The sequence below is a fragment of the Pteropus vampyrus genome, unplaced genomic scaffold, assembly GCF_000151845.1.
Source record: "Pteropus vampyrus isolate Shadow unplaced genomic scaffold, Pvam_2.0 Scaffold43, whole genome shotgun sequence".
Taxonomy (NCBI): Eukaryota; Metazoa; Chordata; class Mammalia; order Chiroptera; family Pteropodidae; genus Pteropus; species Pteropus vampyrus.
Window position 1 is genome coordinate 2,622,474 of NW_011888824.1, and position 24,724 is coordinate 2,647,197.

Genomic DNA, 24,724 nt, shown 5'->3' on the forward strand with positions numbered 1-24,724 from the left:
TAAATGTTGATTGCATTAATGTGGTTAGGAAAAAAGTCGATTTCCTTCAATATGCTGTTAATCACTTATAAATTATCTGTTGATACAATGAAAGATTTACATAGAATTAAGCCTAAAGTTTTCATAGGGCATTTAGCTATAGACTCAAGTACAGATTAACTGGTTTAGAGAATTTTTAAATTCTGCTTATAAAGTCTTAAGGAAAGACTAAAACATTTAGTGGTCTCTTTTCACATAATTTTAAGGGTTAACCAAAATTTTGCAATAAACATCATAATAATGAATAGTAATCACACATTTGATTTCTTTTCATGCTGGTTTAAGCAGTAAAGCAGCAAATAAAATACCTTCCCTTTTTCTCAACTGAAGTGACTACTTCAGGAAAGATTTGAGATTTTAGGCAACTCATAAATCTTTAATAGTTCAATGCCTTAGAAAATTGACTCCGGATAATTTTAATTATAATTTCAAAATATATTATTTCCAATTTGCTACCATCTTATAATTTCTTTGATCCACAGTCTTTTCCCATAGTTTCTAGGATATAATCATCTTATAATCAATTTATAATAGTATTAGGAGGTCTAATCTAGAGCTTCATTAACAAGATTATTTTGTTTTTCTAAAGCACGCAATTTCTGAATTTGAGCTTATTTCTTAGGACCTCCTTCCAGAGCTTCCAGCTTTTACTCCAGATGTCATGAGACTCTGCCAGTTTTAATTTGTATAAAGTTCAAGGAGATCTTTGAAATAGCAGACACACCATTGAAAATACATAGAAGATATGAGCAGATATAACTAGAATGGAAAGTTGTTAATCCACAGGGATGACTCGTGCTAAATTAAAATATTCAAATTAAGTAAAATACGTGGTAAACAACAGCATCAAGGGGGTTTAAAATAAAAATTGGACGTATATCTGAGGTCTTCAAAGAAATAGTAAATATTTTTTCTTATTAAATTAGCAAATCTCCCAATTAACAGCCTGGTAGACAAACATCCCAAAAGGAAAGAAACACAGTGAAGAGCGTGATTCATTTGTTTTTATAGGTGCTCTGTAAGTAATTATTTCTGAAAATACAACCCAGGCCCACCATGGGTGAAGGATAATGGGGAAGGAAGTCTTTGTATTACACTCAGCAGGAGCATCTAGACTAATATTTATTCTCAACCACTACTACCACACCACACAGTCTGTGCAATTTCACTTCAGATATTGTTAATCATTTCAGTATTTAAAGACTCCTTGAAAAGTCTCCTCAAAAAGTTCATACTGATTCATGTGGCTTAAAATATTCTTGCGATTCAGAAGCTATTTTTTTTTTTTTTATTAAAAGCAATAAGGACGTAGCAGGAGAAGACATTAGGTGCATTTGGATTCTTCTAGAGTGCTCGCTTCTACAACTTCCTGTATATTTTACCTTCATTCTAAGTCCTAGTAAATGCAATAGCAAAAGATTGTGTTGACTCTAGAGGATATTATTTTCCTTAAAGATTTCTCAACCCAGTTGGAAGAGACATACTGAAAAGCCTTAGAAAGATGACTTAATAGAGGATAAATAAGCCTTTAAACAAAAGCGAAGTCATCTCTTTAAGAAAGTCTGATTTCTAAGGCCATCAAAATCATATCTAGAATCCATATATTTTATAGTATACTAATCACTATCTTTAAGTGAACTTTGCAAAATTATTTCACTTTTCTTAATTTTTGAACCTGAAATCCTATAACATTTTTATTTACAAAATAATTATACATTTTTAATCTAAAAATCTGGTAAGTCCAAAAATTTGTTAGTCTATTCATGTCATTTATTTGTGTGTGACAATGTTCCACAGAACAAAGCTTATGTTGTTTTATTTCACTTGAATTCGACTTTTCCTTTTTTAATGATAAACTTTAAAAATTATACAAATGGTTACACTATAGATTTTCACTAATTGTGTTCAGAAATCCCAAAATATTTAACTCAATTTTCAACTTTACTGTCAATGGTATCTCTCTTATATAGAGATTCTTGAGGATTGAGAGTAAGAGAGAGAATGGAATTTTGGATATTTAAATAAGTTTTTGTGATTTTTTTGAATGAACTAAAATAACTTCATACAGCTTGTACGTTAATTCGATGCATGTCTTTCATTTATGACAAATATGTGTGAATACTGTGTATTTGTAGATTCTTTAGAATCTACAAATGTATGCACATATGGTATTTTATTTGGTATCACAACAAAGCTAGAGAGTAAACAGGAATCTTAAACCAATTTATTGATAAGAAAATTGAGCTTTTACAAAGGCACACCAAAGGTCCCAGAAAATGTAAAGACTAGGAGGTTATAGAGACTGTGAGTGGTAGAACTGGGAATTAAACTGTTTTTATTTTTATTTTTTACTCCAAACAAATGCACTTTCCATTAGACCACAATCATGTCTGTAAGATGAACTGTGTTTTCCAGTTTGATGTCATGCAATAGGTTAATCCATTCATTCAGCTATTTTGGGGTGCATTTCTTACTTTATTCATCTTAGCCTGCTATCACAATGCAATTCACTTCATAATCAGATACTTGGCAGGGAGTCACATTGATGTTCTGTCATAGTTAAGGCAAGCAAATTTTAGTTATTGCTCCCTTTACTACTGTTCATGTCAAAATTCCTTCTACATTATATAAAAGGGTTAAAAATATCCATTCTATAAAGTCTACCTGCTAATGCAAATTCATAAGCAGGTTGAGGGTAATTTCATGACTATGGTTAGGTTCAAATACTGGTTCTATCATTAATTAGCTATATAACCTTGAGTAAGGTAATACTGGCCAGCACTTGCCTCATTTGTAAAATGGGAACAATGATAGTGTCTACTACATGAAATTATTGTGAGAGTCTGACGAGTTAAAATACACAACGCACTTAGAATGGCATCTGACACATTGCGAGGGATCAATAAATGTTAGCTATTATAACTCAAAATATATGTTGGGGAAAATATATTGGTTCTACCACAGATTACCTGACAATATACTTTTGTGTGGCAGTAGGCTAGGTCTCCATTTGATTACTAGTACATATTCTATGTTAATCACACAGAAGACTCCCCAGCAATAACAAATATCCATGCTTAAATCACTATTAAGTAATTCGGTCCTATAGATTTGCCTATACATTTGATATCTGAGAGTAACATCAAGACAAGCAGACTACATATCCATCCCCAAGGCTTCTACTTGGGTTAAGTAGACTGTCACAAAATTATGGAACTGAATCATATTATACTAGTTCCTCAGAAACACAAATATCATTATTGAGTGAAAAATTTTAAATTTATATCCTTAGCTTTCTTATGTGGTAGAAATAAACAAGTAATCTCGTCCTTTGCAATAGTTATGCTGGAAAATCTGGTATTTCTTGCTATCTGAAGTCTTTGCATAAAGACTACATTAAAATTTTCTCTGAGAATTCATTGCCAAGAAAATGTTTGTCTTGAAAATTTGGAAGCTCTCCTTTGTCAGACAAGGACACTACATAATTTAACATGTTCTTTTTTTATTTTGCCCCAATTGTCTGAAAATTCTGAATTAAATTAAGAGTTCGGCTACAATAACTAACTCATTCCAGATGAGCAGTAAATGTTCCTATTCTTTTAATTTTTTTGTAAGTTTAAAGTTACAAACTTGACACTTTCCTTGGAAATAATTGGAAGTATAATAGGGGATACCTCTTTCTTTAATGATATCTCTTTGAACAATGGTAATAAATTTATTTATTTTATCTTCTCTTCATTTATTCACTCATCTAGTATTACCTATTGTTATTGAGCATCAATGCTGCTAAGCTTAAGGGGAAAAATGAAAAACTAAACAAGCTGCAAATCCTCGATTTCTTTAAGGTAACATAAGAGCACAGGAAGGAATGTATTTAAGAAAATTATTGGATTCTCAGAAACAAGGTGTGAAATTCATGTTATTAAAATCATTCTCCGGAAACTCTGTTAATTCATGTTCCCCTGAAAAATGCTTTTTAATCTGTGGAAATAAAATAAAGCTGCTAATTTTTTAACAAAGATATAAAAAATTATACAACTAACTAAATAAAAAAAAAAAAAACTTTTAAATTAATTGCCTTGGTTTTACACATATCCCAAGAACAATCAAGAGATTTTAGAACTACTTAGAGCTGTGTTCAGAACCTGCAGTACATTCCTTGATTAACTCAATATTATAAAGTTTTATCTTTGAAGGTAAATAATTTTGGAGGAGAAACGAATAAAAATCATTTAGAGTCAAAACTAATTAATAAGACAATATAAAAACAACAAACTTCAAGAAGTTCCAAAACATTTTAAACATTTCATTAATGATAATGAGCATAGAACTCTTTTATGCCTACCACCTCAACAGCTTGGACTTAAAGATATTATTTTAGTATATGAATTCCAAAGCATTGCTTAAAAATTCAAGTTACTTTGCAAGTACATTGCATAGCCTGTGCTACAAAAGCTCAGGAAAGAAGTATTCTCGTTTCCTCTATAATGTCTTTAGTGAGTTTGATTCTTTCCTTCTCCTTCCACTCAAAGAGCAAGTTTTTAAAAGCCAAAATTCAGCTCTCTAAAATCTTGTACAAATTTCCAAACTGCTAACTGCATACATAAAAGCCCTAGGAGGTAAGGAAAAGAAGAAATTCTAGGTTGCATTCTGAATATATATAGACATAAATGATTATAAGAGCTGTCATTTACTGAGTCTCCCAACCCCTTGAGTCACATATTTTATATAAATTATCTCATTTAACATGACCGATGTTGGGAGACATGTATTTATACTTCTCCATTTTGAGATAAGAAAACTGGACTTCAAAGAGTTGTCCAAGGTTACATAGCTATTGACTGCCAGACCAACATTCCAAAGCAAGGCCCATGAGTTCAACAAGACCACTTGTTATCATTCAAAAGTTTTCCTCCTGGAGGATCTAAACTACTTCTGCCATGGGAAAAGCTGGTAGAGGAGAAAATAGACTGACAGGACTTTGTATTAAACATGCTTTGTGTTTCCTCAGGAATTTTAGAGGCTGTTACACTCACTTAACCATGTCTCTTTGAAATGAATAAACAGCAGCTGGGAAAAATACGTTTCTTACAGAAATATTCTATATGCATCAGACAAATAAAAAAAAAAATCTCAATTCCAGATGTTAACATAAAATTACCCAGATGCTACAAAATAATCATCCAGAATACCAAAGGCAAAAGAAAATCAAACTGGAAATTAATTACAAAAGAGAAATTGAAGTGAAAATACCAATTTGGAGACCAGCTATTTCTCAGCTTTTTAAAAAGTGTTCTCTTAAATGATGAAATGTGATTATAAAATTAAGTGTTTCCTGACTTGAGTAATTAATACACTATCTGAAGAATAATATTCTGGGGCTTTTGTAGCAATTTGTTTGTCATTTTTGGATTGAAAAGTATAGATCTTTGAGATATCTCAAAAGAAGAGACAAAATAAAAACAATTGTCATGAAAATATATTTTTCTATTACTATTCTTATGTAGATGTTTAAATTTGAATCCAGAATAATTGATTACTTTTCTGTCCTTTATTTTCTTGGGGATTTGGTATAGCTCTGGCCCAAAGTGAATGACACATGCAAATACCACAAAATTCTAAAGAGTTAATTTTCTGTTACAAATGTGAAAACCAGCTGGTTCAATGATCGGGATGGTCACACTAGGTAAATTAAGTCTCTCTTTCAACTCCCAGACCAGTATAGTCTGATTTGGCTACAGGCATGGGAGACCTTATACATATGTTTGTATACATAAGACCTCATACATATGTGATGTAAACTGAAGAGTAAGGAAATGCAAACAGGAGTAAATCATGGTTCCCTCTCTCATGGAACTCAACAGCTTTTAGCAATGGCTAGTAAACAATAGCATCTTTCAACATGGAAGGACCTATGAAAAGACGGTGGGAAAAGATTTTCTGTTAAATGACTGCATTTAAATACAGAGATAATTTTAAAAGCAAATACAGAAAACATCCTTTACCTAATCTTCATTCCTGTTATCTGATTTAAAAACAAACAAGCGAGCAACTTTATTTGTATTCTTATCTCTAGAAAACATCCTTTTTTAGTTTTCCTTTAGGGAATTGTATCTGCTATAATCATATCACTGGGAACTAACAAGAGTTTCATCGAGTTTTTTCTTCGGTTGTTCTTTAACCTTGCAGTCTTCTAATAGGATCACTTGTTTACTTCTCTTTCTGCAGCTGTGAGTTCTAGACAGAGTCATGGTGAAGTTATTTTTCAAAATAACCTCAAATCTTCATTCCAGACTAGAATATCAAAGTATTATTTGGTTTGGCATATATTTTACCGATTGCTCTTGACTTAATTATTTTAAATCTTTTAACCTTGATTGCATTTACCTTGTGCTTTACAAGTCCCTTCTTTATATATACATTTTTAATATATAAAAATACACATGAATTGCCTATTTGTTATTATTTGATTTATTTTGCTTCCAATTTTGGAGTCTAACAAGCCTGGAGATACTGTTTCTTTTATTATCTTAAAACAAATTTTAGTGTCACTGAAAGCACTGACATCAGCTCCTCTCCAGATTCTGCCATTGTTTCCCCATTTGATGAACATCTCATTTGGCTGAAAAATTACCTGTGCTATTTTCAGAAAGGAAAGTTAGGCACCAATTGGGCTATTTTCCCAAGGGTAGGGATAAAATGCCCTGAACTATTTCTCCTCTCAGCCCTTATGCAGGGTCTTACTAGCCTGGCTCACACCCTAAAATTCTCTTCCTGGGGTGCCTGGAAGACACTAGTGAGTCTTCATAAATTGTAGCAGAGTGGCTCTGCCGGTAAGAAGATGGGAATAAACACATTACGTTGCCAGGACACCATCTCCCCCACATTAGGACAGTTTGCTGCTGTCCTAATTATTTGGCTTCCTGAGAACATTTGCAAGTCTCTGTCTAAGTTAAGATACTCTTTCTGTGGTCTCAGAGAGTTGTTATTGTTTGACCGTTTGTCTATAGTTAACAGCATCCGTGTAAATGGTTTAGACTTATTAGCAAGTATCAGATGCTTAATGGAATTAATTAATTAATAGAGACTTAATGGAATTAATTAATAGAGACTATATGTCATGTCATAGCACCCAAACAACACAATATAAATGCTGACAAAATGAGTTACTTTGTTTTTGGCTTTTCTATTCTCTCTACAGTTCTATCAATTATATCTTTCTATCAGTTTTCTGGTGCTTTCAGCTAGCTATTGTGTCAAGAAAAATGTCTATGCTTCCTCAGCATGGAGCCCAGCAATACAAGTACATTCATATTCTGCCAACTGGGATGCTTCATCTGTAATAGTAACTTAGAAATCAAATGTTACTCCATGCTTATTTTGAGGGAATTATTTTAAAAAGTCACTTCTCAATGGAAAGACTGATTAAAAACAAAACAAAACAAAAAACACTACGAAGAAAACAAGAGGCTGAAACGTCACAACTCTAGTAATAAGTCTCTCATGCTAGAGTGAACTCCTCATTATGTGAGCCTTGTTGGAAAAGACTTACAAAACAGGATACATTTTATAAACAAAAACAAAGAAATTCTTTCATTCCTTATGCTGATAAACATATAATTTTATTTTAACAAGAATTTAGCTATTATTATCCTGCTCCCCTGAAATCTGTTTCTGTGACATGTTTCTGCAAGGCAGGTGCTTTTTTTCCCCAAAGTATGAGCTTAAAATTGAATTTCCTCATTCTAAAACTGTTTTAACAGCTCAATACAGACAGCCTTCCTACTCAATTTATTCAGATATTCAGTAGCTGAAGTAATCGTGGTGAGTCAAAGCAATTGCTATGAACACAACTTATATCTCATCACTCTTTCCCACATTTAATATGTGGCAACCATGCAATTCCCAAGACAGGTCACTGCCATATTCTCTCTTTCTCCTTTTCTCGCTCTCCCTCTCTCTCTGTCTCTTACCAATACATTTCTACACTAGGCATGCCTTTATCTCCTTCTCCAAAACTCAAAGATGTCTTCCCTGATTTATTTAATCTCTTATCTTTTTCCCCCAAAGTATAATATCATTTAATCTCTGAATCTAAGACAGCATTTGCCGCATACATGGTGATCAGTATTTGTTAGTGGCAAACAATAGCCAATGTTGAGGACTACTCACTGGCTACATAAACTCATAAAATGTATTCATAACATCATTTGGTGGTTGAACTAAAACTGTATCCTAGCCATATTTTTGATGTCCTATCTTTTTGGTAATACATCTGCTTTTAGTGATTAATGTACAGAGATGCTCTACTACAGCTAATTCAACACCAAAGTTTATCTTGTTATGAGGTAAAGGGATGCAGCATACCAAATTATAGGAAGGAAGAGCAAAATGTTTTTCATCCACTGATAAAAAGAACAAATGTAGAGATAAGAAGGAAAGCAAAATTAAATCATTACTATGATTTTTTTCTTCAAAAAAAACTATAAAAAGATTTTTTTTCCTGACACGATCTTTAAGAATTTTCACCAATAGTTTTGCAATAAGGTAATTCATCCTGAAAAGAATAGCAGATAACTGCTGTAAGTTGGATGCCAGGTTTAACAATATTTGAAATGCCTCTAAGAAGGTGGCCGCTGTCATTCCTGATACATCTAATATCTACACGTGATTATATGGTACATATAAGGGTACTGAAATGTGTTTGTGTAGAAACAGATATACACACACGTATTTTACATTCTATAACCCAAAATAACAGAGTTCCCAAACTTATTACTAGCAACCAATATACTTGTAACTTCTACATAGTTCCCCATGGCACCAGATATAATGCCTGATTATTCATATATAATTGCTATTCGCTACTCTCCCTGCCACCAAAAATGAAGAAACAAATGCAGTATGACTCATTTTTAGGTTAATATTCACCATATTCCTAACACAGTAAAGAAAGACCTTCACAAAATAACTCGTATAAATTATTATACTTATAAATCACTGTTTCAGTGAAGAGACTTGATTTCTCTTTAATAGTTTTGCCAAAATAATTTGTACATGTTTAGGATAGTTTAAATTTCTGCAAGTATTTCTATTCATGCTTTGGCATATTTTAGTATAAACCATATGAAACTGCATTTTTATTGACTAAACATAGTCAAAAATTGGCAATTTCATTTAGCTCAACCTAATAGTAGGCTTGGTTTTAGAAGACATTTATCTGTGGAATAAGAAAATAAATAATTCTTATTACTGAATGAAGCTGAAGAACAAATTTACACAAGGTGAATGTAATTTTCTAACTTGTAATCTTGCCAGAGTTGCCATTCTCCTTTGCAGAATGAGTATCATAGGATTTTTGCTACCCATGATTAGAATTTAAATTGTATGTCTTATGTGATTCCCAGGTAGCAGAATTCAGCAAAGTCATTCACGTACGTATTTCCAATAAAAATATCTGGCTGTAGTTGGTCTGCCACAGTGCAAAATAGTATACATTCTCAGTATACTATTCTTTGCAGTAGATTTTCCTCCAGTTTTCACTTCATAGCAGGGAACCTAGTAAAGCAGTTCCTAATATCTTTTCAAGTTTGCTTGTAAAGTGTAATCATAACCATTTGGCTCCTAGATTACTTGTCTCAAGGACTTTTGATGATAACTCTAGTGTTGAAATAGTTTCCCTAAGGATCAGAAGCTTATTTTAATAGCTTCAAGATCCTTTGTTGTATTTTCAAACATACTTCTGCAATAAAGATAATAGTACAATATCTTTCCTGTGTGGGACTGATTAATCGACACCCTCAGGTTTTTCCCAGTAGAGATAGTGGGTGGCACTTAATTATCCACACAGTGTCACACAGCCCTTGTGACCAATGGTAAATACACATTTAGAAGACATTGGATTGAACCTAAGGGGTTCAGTTTATGAAATGAAATGATTATGAGTCTTGCCATTAGAAGATTTAAACTGGATCTGGACCAGAGATTAATTCTGAACATTTACCACACATTTGTGTGACCACAAACAAGTTATTTAATCTCCATCTGTAAAATGAGATAAATGTTTTGGCTTCAAGTATCTACAAGGCTTTGGAGATGATCTGATAAAAGGATATATGCCAAGCGCTTTGTAATTGATGAAGTACCATACGCGAAATGATTATTGCCAATATTATTGATAAAATAACAATAGTTAATCCACTGATCCTCTTCCTTTCCATAAGATTCTCATCTTAACTGAAAGGTTTAGTCCTTGCTTTGGTAATGTGGAAAAAGTGATCAGATAACATCAAATATAGTATGACCTGCCACTCCACCATGGGATGTTTGCTCAACTTCAGACTTGATTTTAAAGTCACAAAATGAGTTTCAATGGTCTTAAATGCTTCTTATAATATCCAGTACACTTAATAGTTTTTTTCCTCTTTCTGTATACACAAAATATAATCCTTGCTTCATAATTTTATAATCTCAATACACTTTAGAACTGAGACCCAAATAACTGACAATTTATAATTTCCATTTCAGAGAATTTTAATATAGGCTTTCTCTATAACAAGTTGAGTATAACAAGTGGAACTTTGTTTACCCAGCTTTCTTGAGATTCTTCTATAGGGTCCTGGTGTAATTAAATGTTTGTGTGCCTATATCAACAACATTTATGTGGAAGAAAAGCATTGCTGGATGTTTAAGCTAAAGACTATATATTATTAAACTGTATTTCATCTTTTACATATTTTCTTACAGAATAGTGATTTTAGCACTGACCAAAAGTGGAGTGTATAAAATATAGCATTCTTCATACAAAAAATATCAGAAATCTGAAATTTATTTAGATCAAAACTGAAATGTATCTAAGATATGTCCAAACACTAACAAATAATTAAATTTAAGATTATAGGAGGCTATCTTTTCTGACAACGAGATAAATGATATCAATTCAGTTCTGATAGGATTTTACCTAATCAATTAACTAACAATAAAAGTAATCATTTGAAAGAATTACCAAGAACCAGTTAAAAAAACAAAACAAAACATTTTTTAAAGTTTTAATGGAACAAAAAAATTTATTCACCTGGCCCTTAAAATTTTTACTCCAATTAACCATAAGATGGAGAATCATTGTATCTCTGTCAAATGTAATATTTGATATAATTATACATAGTTTGGAGTAATAAATCCCTTAGAAGTCATTTAAAACTTCGGTTTCTCCAACCTCTCTTATAATGTGCATAAAATGAATAACTATTTTCAAGAATATACTTTTTATTTTTGATATTAATTGCCAATTTTTAAGGCTTCAGAAAGGATTACTATGTTAGGATATTTGAGAATTTTATTTTAAAAAGTAATTATGCTATCATAATGGGTCTCAAGTCTGCCTAACAAAGCATTGTATCCTTTCTTATAGAAATTGACAAAGAATTAAAAGATTCCTATATTCAGAGGGCTTTTGGTGGGGCATTAAATCTTGTGGTCAAAAACTAAAACAAATATATGATGCCTGAGGTCTGGAGTTCTAAGTACACTTGGGCTGCACAACAAGGGTTCTGTTGTTTATATGAGTAACCCACTGTTACAGACTGCATGTTTGTGTCCCTAAAATTCATATATTAAACCCTAATCTAACTGGGATGGTATTTGGAGATAGAGCCTTTGGGAGGTAATTAGGTCATGAGAGTGGTGTCTTCATGATGAGACACTAAAGTGTCCTCATAAGAAGAGACACTAAAGAGTTTCTCTCTCTGCCTTTTCCACTATGTGAGGCAACCAGGAACAGAATCCTCAGCAGGACCCAACCATGTTGGCACCTTGATCTTGGCCTTCTTAACCCCAGAACCCTGAGGAGAAATAAAAACGTTTGCTGTTTAAGCCACCCAATTGCTGGTATTTTTGTTAAAGCAGCCCAAACTGACTATGACACATACAGAGAAACAATGGATTACGTCCTTAAGATGTTCCTTTCTTATCCATTTGTCACTGCCTTATTTAATATGGGGTGGGCCCTGGAACACCCACAGAGTAGAACACTCATTCCATAACCATGCCTGGAAAGAAGTTATATTCAATAGCTGATGCCACATTATATGCAAATTATAATAAAAAATGCTTTCTAAAAACCCTCTTTATATTGTTTCTATTAAGTCTCCTGCAACGTGATTTTCATTAAAATCAAACTAGATATGTGTTTTGAGGATTCTTCTCTGATTAAAACCTGTATACCACCTTCCTCATGAGCTTAAAATATTTATCCAGTATTCAACTATTTCAAAGAGTGAAATTTTAGAGAGATAACTTGTCTTAGGAGCCTGGATACTAAAAATAAACTTTAAAAAGTATTTTAACAGTTATGCATACATATTAATATTAAAATTTTGAGAACTGTGGGTCAATAGATCTTCTGTTGCTGATAGTTTTTTAGAATTCAACATTAAAGGAAAAGTAAATTTTGGAGGAGCTCTTTAGAGATGAGCTAAAAAGACTACTGATAGTCTAACTGGAGGATAAAATAAATATACAAGGCCTCTCTTAATGTGGGCTATTCTGAGTGTTGTTTTTATGGTCACATTTCCCGTTGGCCATGTGAAAACAATGAATAAAAACAAACCAAGACATACTGAATAATATTTAAACAATAAAAATTTTAAAAGCTAAAAATAAAATGGTAAAAATACTGTAAAATATCTTATAATATAAGCTATAATAAAATTGTTAAGATTATAAGAGAAAGTTATTGGAAAAGTAAGTCAGATTTTAAAGACAACAATATTTAAAGACAAAAAATTTTAAAGACAAAAATATTCTGACAAGGTTGTAATACAATTGGAACCCATCTAATTCTAAAAACAAAAAGTATATATGCATATCTGTATCTATTGACCTATCTCTCTGTCTATGGCAGTGTGAAAAAAATATAAATCATTTACCAGAATAAAATATATAATAAATGAAATAATACCAAGGTAAAACTCTTAAAACTGTAAATTAAAGATCATTAAAAAAAGGTAAAAAAATAAGCAAGATAAATAAAAGTGTGAAGAAAATAAGAAAGCCAAAATTTTAAAACTACTATATTCAAAATAGAAGTAATCTACCTATCAAAAACAAAAAAAAAGGAAAAAAGAAATTCTTAACCTAAAACATTCAAAAGTTAAATCCTGGTAAGCTAAAAAAAAATGGGCAGCAGCCCAATTCCCAGCCTGCATAAGCTCACGCAGAAAGAAAGCCTGCCAGGAGATGGGGACTCTTGAGCTTTCAGGGTCCAGTGAATTTTCCAGAAAACCCCAGACACAGAAGAAAGCTGTTCATGTGCCTTTCTGGTGCTCAGATGACACACTGGATTCAAACCGCAGCTCCAAAAATTACTAGCTGTGGAACTCCAGGCAAGTTATTTGACCTCTGTATACCACCTTTCCCTCAACTGTAAAATGAGACAAGTACTAGTACATGTGTTTATACTTGTGAACTCTTAGAGTAGCATCTGCCATAAAGTAAGTATGCAATGAATGTTAGTTACTATTACTATTCTTTCTGTTCCTGGGCTCACCCATATCAGCACTCGAGAACCTCATCTGTTTCTTCTGGCCTTTTAAGCTTCAGCAAGCTCATGTTTATTCCTTCAGTCCTGTGTAGTCACCCCCTGTCTCCCCTAGTGTTGATTCCATAAAACAGCATGGCACAGCTCTGCCACTTCCATGACCCCCACTCTCAATACTATCTAAGCCAGCTCAGTCATTCCTCAGTGAGGAGTGGGCTTAAGCCAATGTTAGCTATTGAACTAGAGAATTTGCTATTACATTATATAGGTTACAAGGAGGCATTGCCAAAAATGACCTAATTTGATCTTTATTATAATCACGTGAACTGGCAGGGACATACATTGGAGTCTACTCACCTGTCCGAGCACCGAGTTTAATCAGTGACAGAGCTATATCTGAAAGCCAAATCTACTGAACACCACAGAAGACAGCAAGCTACACCTTTGTGCCTTCTGCCACAACCCTGCACTTCTGTACCCAGCTTAACAGAAACTTATTCTTCTGTTTCATTTCAGTAGATTCTGATCCTACTCCACAACACAGATAGTCAGGCCTTACATATTGGTGTTATCTTCTTAAGATTCCATTGTCCTTTGGTTTCTCCAGCCTGTATGATTTTTCAATACTGCATTGACTTAATGAGGATTTACTGATACTTTCTAGGCATGATATTGTTGGAGGAGAGTCTATAAACTGATCATTAGAAAGGGAGAATACAATCTTCTTAATTTTATCTTTATTATATTACAAAGGTATTCTTCTTAAATATAGTAATAAAAATACCTTAAATTAATTATGAATTTTATGTGTGTGTAATTCTAAAATATTTCAAATGTTCTGTGTATTCCAACTAGAGGTGACACTATATAAACTTCATTATAATAAAGTACTTTCCTGTTGTTGTTCCAGGTACTAATTGGCCCCATATTGGTCAAGATAAGAATTATTTTTAGAGAAAAGAAGTCTAAAACCTCCAAATAATTATTTTCCTTAATCTCTATTTAAAACAAATACAAATTAGTGATATCCTACTGCTTCTCTGTAAAAGAGAAACTCCAAGGGTAATTGAGAAAGGCTAGTTTTTCATTTCCATTCCTACATTTCCGCATAAAGTCACACATGCAATCATTCTATACCCTTCACAATATTACATCAAAGAAGGATCTTGGAAACATTTCTTAATATGGTATTGGGTTTATTTCTTCATTCTTCAGTATTTGCAATTCTAAGGATCACCACAATGTCAGGTGATAAAAAGAAGAAACATATTTTGTCTGTATATATAAAATTCTGTCACATTGGAAATCAAAATAATATCAAAGCTCTAAATAAAATTTATAGGGGAAAAAAAAGATGTCTTCGAGAATTAATTATGATTTCTTTGGAGAATTTTATACAAACCTGCCATGTTTCAGAAGCAGTATCAAAGTTGAATCTAAGTTCTTTTGAGTTACCGTCAAGGAGAATGGGAAGGGTTGTGGCAAGGAGAAAAAATTATATGTAAATAACTTAAAGCCCTCTGTATGAGGAAACTGAAGCAAAAATTTCTATGGCAACCATGAATATTTAGTTCATAGTCTAATGACAACCCAAAGAAATTAAAAGGAATAATCTTAATCACAGAGAGACTCATATAGCAGAAAAACATTTATTATGATTTTAATACTAGGACCCCTCAAGCAGTACCATTTATACTGTCCCATTCCTGTCAATATTATTAACATAATTCTCCTTTCTTAGCCACCTCTTCAACCACTGGTAACCTAGTTACAGCTCAAACTCATCCAGAGATTCAGTCCACCAAAGCCAATCATGTTTCCTAACAGAAAAAAAATGTTAGTCTCTTTCTTCTGTTAGAAATAGTTAAGTTGACTGATACCCCTTCCTTAAATAACCGATGATCTGTTCTTCTCTAGAATTTGGGAAGGCTAAAAATATCTGAACAATAAGCTGGGAGAAGAGACATCAAAATCACCAGGAGTATTTGTTTAAAATATACATAGAATTTCCTGAGCCTTTCCCAAATCTACTGAATTAAAAGCCTTCATCAAAGAAATAGCCCTCTTTCAAATGCCCTCTCTGATTTCTAAGGAAAGTCAAGTGTGGGAGGAACCACTGCTGCAAGCATAGTTCTCAGTAGTCCCCCCAAGTGGTAGTTTTTGTTAGCAGTTCTCAGTAGCACCTTGGGGCAACAGCTTTCAGCAGAGGCAGCACTTGGGATGATAGTAGCCCTTGATGGGATTGGCTCCCTGTAGCACTGCTGGAGAGGTATGAGTATTTAGTTGTTCTCATCAAAGCTTTTTTCTTTGTCTGGCCTTAAAGTAATGGAGGCTTCCTGAGGTTTGTTGCTTCACACACATTCTGCAACTTCTGTTCCAGAGCTCAGCATCATTCTCTCAAAGCAAAGTAGAACAGGGACCCTGCTGAGCCCTCTCTTGGCACTGATGATACAGAATTGGCTTTCTAAAATGAAGCTCTTTGAAGGCTTCTGCTCAAAGCCTCCTTTTGTTTACAGTCTGAATAACAACATACTGTGTCATACTGTTATCCCTGCATTTTCTTCTATTATCCCTCCTTTGTCAGGCCCTGAGACTTGATTATCTCATAGCTCTGAGTGAACTTCTCTTCTCCCTTTGGGTGCAAGCCCAGGATGCTAGACTGCAGGACTAATCTCTTTCCTGGGAGTAGCTGAACCTAGTTATCTGGGGAACTGGATACTGTCCTACAAAAGCTTTCTAGTGAATACACATAATTAACATTTATTGATCTCTTGCAAGCAATGTAGGAGGTTGGAGAGCAGTGAATGGGGCAAGCAAGAGAGCAGAGGAAAAAGAGTGAGTTTCTGTCAGTGCAACATGGCTCCAAATCCTTTTTAATTGTATTTATAGAGGAGAGAGAATAGGGAAGGAACAATTTTAGAGAGCTAATGGCTGAATTGTTTCTTAAACCGATGGAAGACTTCACTGTGCAGATAACTAACCAAATAAATCTCAATACAGAAAAACTTTTTTAAAAGTATCATTTATAGCAGCACTTCCTAATAAAACTGTGCAATGATAGAAATGTTCTATTCTGTGCAATCCAATGTGATAGCTGCTAGTCACAAGTAACTACTGAGCACTAGAAATGTGGCTATGCCACCAAGAAATTTAATTTAATTTGAATTAATTGAAATTTTAATTAAATAACCACATACAATTAGTGACTATTGTGTGGACAGTGCAAACCTGGAGCATCATAATGAAACCACTGAAAAACAAAGACGAAGATAAACATCTTTAAAGAAATCAGAGAAAAAACACTACAAAGGACATTATTAAATAGCTACTTTTTCTATATAAACAATGGAAACTAGAAGACAGCAAAATGCGCCCAAAGAAAATAACTGTAAACTTACAATTATATACCCAATAAAAATATCCTACAACAATGAAGATGAGTTCTGCTATATGCTTAGTTTAGCCCATAGGCTATATTGGAGATGAACTTGCATATTGGCCTTGAAAGTTGTGAGATACTAAGAATTATTTCTGGTTTTCCTGTATTTTGAGAAGTCATCTTCTAAATGTGGGTGTTTTGGATCACCCAGCAGGGGATTTACTTCTCTCTATATACACTTCTGTGGTAGCATTCATACTATTACTTTACATTTACAAGTTTATATGTTTGTTTCTCTTGCTTGACTGTCACTTCTCTGGAAAGTTTCGAACACAGCACATAATAATTATTCTTCAGGAGATATCCAAAAGTACATAAAAATTAATGACAACAAGATTTATTGTTTGCAGTCTCTTGTCAGGAAAATATTAGAGACAGGCATCCAAAAATTTTAGAATAGTCCTACATGTTATATTGTAGGCAATATCCAAAATTATACTACTTTAGAATGAAAAGATGCCTTAGGACAATTTATATATTAAACTATTTTGTGTATGAAAGAAATTCAGTCTCAGAGAGATTAAGTGACTTGCCCAAGATCCCACAAAAACAAGAGCCAGGACAAGAACCCAGTCTTCTAATCCCACATACATTCTTCTACATCATGATATCTCAGAATTAAGACTCACTGCTTACACATACATTCTTCTACATCATGATATCTCAGAATTAAGACTCACTGCTTACACTGAATTCAGCCTCTCTATGTCCCCTCGAACTTATAATTGAGTTTAGCAATTACTGAAAAATTTTAATTAACTTCCAGTCTTTACTAAAGTATGAAAAAAAAAAAAAAACATTAATCCGGGAGTCAGGGTAACTATATTCTTATCTCAGCTTTGTTACTAGTTGAGCTGGAAAATATTGGTGAATATCACCTACCTTCTCTGGACCTGTTTATTCTAAAACATAACATGTTTCACAGCATAAGCTATGTAAAAATGAAGCAGATATTCTAGGAGAGGGCCAGATTTAGTTACTATTTTTAAATACTATCATTCTACTTGAAATATTTTGAATTACTTTCTGTTTCTCACCTAATCTTACTTTCTGAAGAGAGAGAAATAGACTTAAAGAAACATAGCACAGATAGAGAATCAAATAATTTATTCTTAATAGTTGTCATCATTAATGAGTATTTCTAGTGAATGTCTAGGAGTGAAAACAACATAGCCAGTTAAACAAACAAATAAGCAACACATCTTCTCTGAGTTGACAGTCTGACAAGATCTAAAGGATGAATAACCACCACCAATGTAGGAACAGCATGCTTTGGGAATATGCATGTGACTTGTATGTTATATATCTATCTAGGTACATTTTATATTATTCAACCAATTTCCGAATTGGACCTATTTAAAGGTAAAGAATAGCTTTATAAATATAAGATAATTAGTAATCATGGATAAATACTAGGTCCAGGAGAAAAGTAATAAAAATTAAACTCAAATATATTCTCTCTGCACTTCCTTCTTACTCCCATATCCTCAGGCCAGTCTGGCCAGGAATTGGATGCTTCTGGGTACAAAGCAGGTTGAACAGCTGTTTGACTCACTGCATTTGACTCCTTGTCATTTGGCAGATTGAGATTTCTGCTGAGAGCACCATTTGGAATTTTTTCCCCAAAACAGATATTTTTGAACATGGAATTTGTAATATAGTGTGGCACTGGTATCAATTCACAGAATAATAGTGCCAAAAGACAATGCGATAGATTTATGTCAAACATCTAACTTTCTCTTAGAAACCTGTAAGGAGATAACCCTAGATTGGCTGAGGTGGGCATGAGTTTTCTGAAAATGTGAATATAAAAATGATACTAGCTTCAGTTGTGTGGACTATTGAGGAGAGAATATCAGACATGAGTATAAATAGAGATGTTCATAAGCAGAGAGGACAAAGGGAGCTAGGCCACATATACTGAAGGGAGACAGATTAAGGAAATATATTAAAGAAGCCAAGAGGGTTCCTAAGTCAAAATCTGAGTATTTGAGAGGAGGGAAATAATAACTACACAATAATTGTTTTATTATTTCAGCAACAACAAAAATAGTTAATGTTTACAGAACACCTAGTGTATATGTATGCTAGCACTGCTCTAATACTTTATAATAATTTATTTAGTCTTGACAATCACATAAAATAAGAACTATTATTATTGTTCACAATTTACAGGAGACAAAACTGAGGCATGGAGAATTTAAGTCACTGGTTCAAGTCACACATCTGATAACCGGTGAAGCCATGGTTTGATTTTGCGACGTAAAGCCAATGAATAAATCTAAAATTTCAACCACAGGATAAAAGATGCTATAGAGAAGTGGAACACTTTTGAATTAAGCATATAATTAAGCAGATAGTAAGCAAAGCCTGACCAAAGAAAAGAAATCCCATTGTAGCTCTATGTGGTAAAAGCATAAAAATACAGAAGTTTTATTTAGGTCCTTTATATGAATTATATTTCTTACCCAATTCACCTCTTTTTCCCTCCATCCTCAGACCAGAGTATACCCAGAACTAAGGTTTCTTTTAAAGTCTCAATACTTCTCCAACCATGACCACTACTCATTGTCAGAAAAGTCTCTTTATGTGTAAAATTAATCATTGACTTTCCAGCTTAAACCCATTTCCTCTTTTCTGATCTTTATTGGAGATGGGAGATACATACTAAATGAAGGTAGTTAAAATTCTAATCACCTTGGGTTTTTCCTTTTTATTTAATAACTCATTTAAATGTACTTCTGCTAAATCCTATTTTAAATTCTCCCTGACATTAATTACTGATATATTCAAGTCCTTCTGACAGGCCTATTTTGCCGTCTTAAATGGTGAGTTTTCTCATCTTACCTCTCCATTTTCTAAAGGGTGTATCTTGGAATAAAATGAAGTGCAGATGACCTCATCGTCTTTGGCATATGATGGTGGTCCAGTGCGGGGATAAATATTGTAGAGGGCTAAGCACTCTGTGTCTGTCACAGCATGATACTGCCAGGGCTTGTATTCAACATCATCAAGCGACCGTTCCAAAATCCAGTTGCCTGGACGAGGAGAGTTAGCTGCTTTCACAATCACATATGCAATCTGGAACACCTGGGGAAGAGTGACAACACGTGTGACTTTGAATTCCAATGTGTTCTCACTATTTTATATCAAATATAAGACTTAATGCCATAATAGGTTTTATTTCAGGTTTTGTTCCATAACCCTTTATGTTCTCTAAAATGATTTTATTGTTACATGTTCATATTTAATACCTTTTGTGAAGATGAGCTTTTTCACTTTGACAGCCATGCCTTTTAAAGAAATGGGTTAAGATTGGATTTCAGTTCTCAAATAACTCATTGACATCATTTCATCAAATTTTTAAAGTTCCATTACAAACATAATCACCTAAAGCATTCATTACATACCAATGTACTCACCTTACTGTGTTAGAGAGTATAAAGTATGAGTTATAAATTTGTAGATAATAGTGCTTGATAGTCTAGAAAATATGCTTACTTATACAACCTAATCCTCCATAAATTACCATTCAGATAGAGTTGGCGTGGAGCAGCAAAAAAAAAAAAAAAAAAAGATTTTGGAGGCATAGTCTTGTGTTCTAATTGTGGCATTAGCATTTATGTGGCCTTGGACAGATTATTCTAACTCAGCCTCCTTTTCTGCAAATTAGGGTCAATAATAACTAGACAACTGACAGAAAATTTGGATTAAATGAGATAATGTACGCACAGTACCTGGCAAAGGACTTGGCTGTCCATAGTAAGTATTACGTCCTCTACATCTCCAAATAAAAAACAATAGAAAAGAACTAGTATAGCAGAAAACTGACTGAAACTGGAACATATTAAATGTAGGGTTTCTGTACCTTCTGTACAGGTACATGTGTTTTTAAAAAGGTGGGAGAAGATAAAGAAAGGCATCAGAGTGACAATAGAGAGTAACATAACAATCCTCTATTTCCAAACCTATGTAAAAATTTGAAGATGGAAAAAGTAAATACTCTGAACGTCCTGTGATAGTACATACATGTGTCTTTACAAATGCAGTCCAAAAGTCCGAAAGAACAATGTACAAACATTGAGTAACATTTATATGCAATGTCCTGGGTAGAAAGATAAATGCAAACTAATTTAACTTACAATCCCACCATCTACGGCGCTAAATTTAAAAATATAAATATCATTCCAGGGGAGTAATATTATGATCTATATTTACAAAGGTATATAGTGAAGTATAATTGTAGGTAGACACACTTATACATATTCGTGCATATAAATACTTGAAAAACCTTAGACCTTTTAGGGAAAGATACACATGAATATATTAAAGCTGTTACCTCTGGGATTTGCAAACAAAGAATCAGGGAGAGAAGGAGGAGAGCTTTTACTTTTCATCCAATACCCTGCTATTTAAATTTATTAACATAAATGTCTGTTTTTAATAAAATTACTTTTAAAATAAAAAAAAATAAAGCAAATAAGTATCAAAGAAAAGATAAGAATAGGGATAAGATAGAATATAGTCCATGAACCATCATCCAAAATATTTGCTATTTCTTCATTTTTAAGGTATTATTCATAAGGAATTATTTTTGACACTATATCCAACAACTCATTCACATGAAATTTCTTCATAAAGAAATTCACTGAAGAACATACCTACTGATTAATTTAATAGAACACAGAAAGGTAGTTGTCTCTATTATAAATACGAAGCACAATGGTCCAAATTTCTGGTAATTCTAAAGTACTTGTGACAGTTTTAGCAAAATGATAAAGAATACAGATAACTAAATTGTGAGCTTCTAAAGGACAAAGATGCAACTATATTATAATACATTTGAAACAGCGGGTATTCAATATTTATTAGATTTAGTTGAATAACCAAAATTATTGCAACATGCTTCCATGTTATTTCTATTAGCTTAACACTTTTTTCTTTTCCTGTTTGTTTGAACTTGAGTCCCAGTCAACACCAGCCTATTTTGTCACTTTCAGGAACTAAGACATACATCCCTTGGATGTCCATCCTATTATATTTCTGTGAGCCGAGAAAGTTACTTAAACTCTTTTATCCTCTGCTTCTCAATGTTTCTTTTTCAAAATCAAAATCATGGAAGAAATACTGAGATAATAAATACAAAACACTGCATGTTCTCTGAAAAAAATAACCTGTATAAATATTTCAAATAAGCATCTTTCCTTCTAGAAAAAAAAAAATGCAGTTTTTTTTAAAAAAATAGAAAACAAATCAACAATAAAAGAAATAGCAAAATATAATTAGAGATCATAGGTACTCAATAAGAAAAGTAAAACATACACTGAGATTATCAATAAAGAATTTTGTTTAGAAAGCAGTTCTGCCAGCAAATATAGGCAGAAGCCAAATTCTCTTAGAGCTACAATGTAGATATATGACTTAAGAGTTTCTGTGTTGGCTCTGAAATAATAGATAAAATCCATGAAAAACAGTTATACTAGAAACCCCACAGATTCTATAATTCAATATAACAACTAGCATTAAGTAACATGGAACTCATTTCCTAAGAGAATATTTGAAGAGTTCCATTTCAAAACAATATTCCTTTCATTTATTTTCTATGGATTCTTTCACATTTCATGCAAAATTAATTAAATTAGTTGGCATGTAGTATTTTGAATAAACTTTTTAAAATGTGGTAGACAGCATTGAAAATCACAATGAATAGGAGTATTCTTTGAAGGCATGAGAGAATGGCTGTGAAAATTTTAACAGTGATTTTCTAAGTACTCCAATTTTAATGACCCTAATAGAATCATTCTCTAATGTATCTATGCTACTTTTATTAACTATGTCTTCTGTTTTCAGTATAAAGACTCTTCAAAATCAGTAGTTATAAAATCTCATTTTCAGATGAATAAAACCTCAATCTACAAGGGGTGCAATGAGGAAAGCAAACGCCTCATTATAAGAAGTACAAAAAGGCGATGACAGGTAGGCTTTGATGAACCTTAGACATCCACACACAATTCCCAAATTTTCCTCTGTTGGAGGGCACTTTTTACGAACTTGGTACATAAATAAAAAAATCCAAAATAACTTTTGAAATAATACCAAATGTTTGACATTTTATACATAATGAAGTGAACTTTCTATTTCATATTCTATTTGTATGTCACCTAACAAAATATTATATAATTACTTCATTGATGCAGAATTGTATTAGAAGTTCCTGCTATAACAATCAGTGTATTAAGAACTTAATCTCTTTTAGGGCGGAACTGGAGAATAGAGGCTTTCTAAAGAACCCTCAGTTCCAAAGTAACAAGCAATGTACAATGAATGACCATCATATATAGTGATACTTTCTAATCTTCTCATATCATGGCAGAGATAGGATATTGGTACAATACTGAGGTAAAAGAGAAGACCTTCACAGCCTGAAGAGAGCATCCTAGGGGCTTTGGCCACTCTGGATGCTGCCCGGGGACTTAATATCTTAGCTCACCTATAACCTTTGTAGGTAAGTTGAACATCCAGAACCAATTTCTAGCACATGCATTGCTGGTTCTAGATTTTTTTTAAAAATATTCTCTGCTATATGCTAAGGATCTCAGTTTATCCTAGGTCCTTTGTCCTTAGAAGAACCACAGATCTAGAAAAATGCTACCAAAGAATAGTGTGTTTTGGAGATTTTACTGAGGCTTTTGAATGTCACCGGCACACAGTTAAGAGAGACAGGCCAAAGAATGACTACTTAATGATATAACAAAGCTCTGGATCTCTGTTTTTTATAGGTTGATCCCTGAGAAAGGCATGAAAATATTAATGGAGGCCACTCTCTATGGAAGATGACACTTTGTCCTTCTCATAGGATTTGACCTTAATTACTCTCTTCCATTTCTCCTTTCCTAATCTTTAAAGAGAACATGTGGCTATGTAATTTCTGCTCAGTGTTGAGCCCTGCCTCATTCTTCACATGGCTGTCTGCCTGTGAACCTCCTATAGAAAGTCCATATAACAAAACTGCTTAATTTTGAAAGAGATTTTTAATATTCTAGTGCCTACTCTTGCCCATGATATGAATTTTAACATTTCCATGTGCTGTGATGCCATCTCTAATATATTTTGAAAATTCATCTGTATTCTTAGTTCTAATAGCGTGTTTGACAAATTCTCTTATTTATCCACATAGGAATATTAGCTTTCGGAAAGTAATGAGAGTTACACAATATCGGAATGAGAGAGGATCCTAGAAATTATTACCTTTCAAGCTTAGTACCCATTGGAATGATCTAGGAAGCTTGATGTAAAATGTATATATGTCTCTGTGTTTGAGTTGATGGATGCAGCTCATATTATCTGCTCTTTCACCTGGGACTTCAAATGAGAGAATAAAGAAATAAAATAGAAACCAATAACAACAAAGAGAAGAGGATGAGAAGAGTTCAGCGTTTTTCTGGAAGGTCCATGAGAGTTGGATGATGAGGGAGAGCAGAGGTCATGGCCTACAGTACTCAAAGTGGCCATTGCCCTGGGAGAAGTCCAGCAGAACCTCACAGCAGCAGATCTGACAAGAAGCAGGGGTGAGAAGTGGGGCTGAATGGAGGGAATTCACTGAAAGTCCCAGTACAATAGAGGATTCACTCAAAGACCCACCCCCATCACACCACATGTCACCAAGTTCTTACTCCCCAGCAAATATTTCTGAGCAATCACAGGAAATG

At 33.3% G+C, this 24,724-nt stretch overlaps 1 protein-coding gene across 1 annotated transcript in view; it reads right to left on the reverse strand.

Moving 5' to 3' along the window:
- The window catches only part of LAMA2 (laminin subunit alpha 2), a 391,580-nt gene that overhangs the window by 337,064 nt on the left and 29,792 nt on the right, over positions 1 to 24,724 (reverse strand). Inside the window, exon 4 of the mRNA XM_023529836.1 lies at positions 19,863 to 20,105. Coding sequence (XP_023385604.1) covers positions 19,863 to 20,105 — 243 coding nt within the window. The remainder of the gene's footprint in view (positions 1 to 19,862; positions 20,106 to 24,724) is intronic.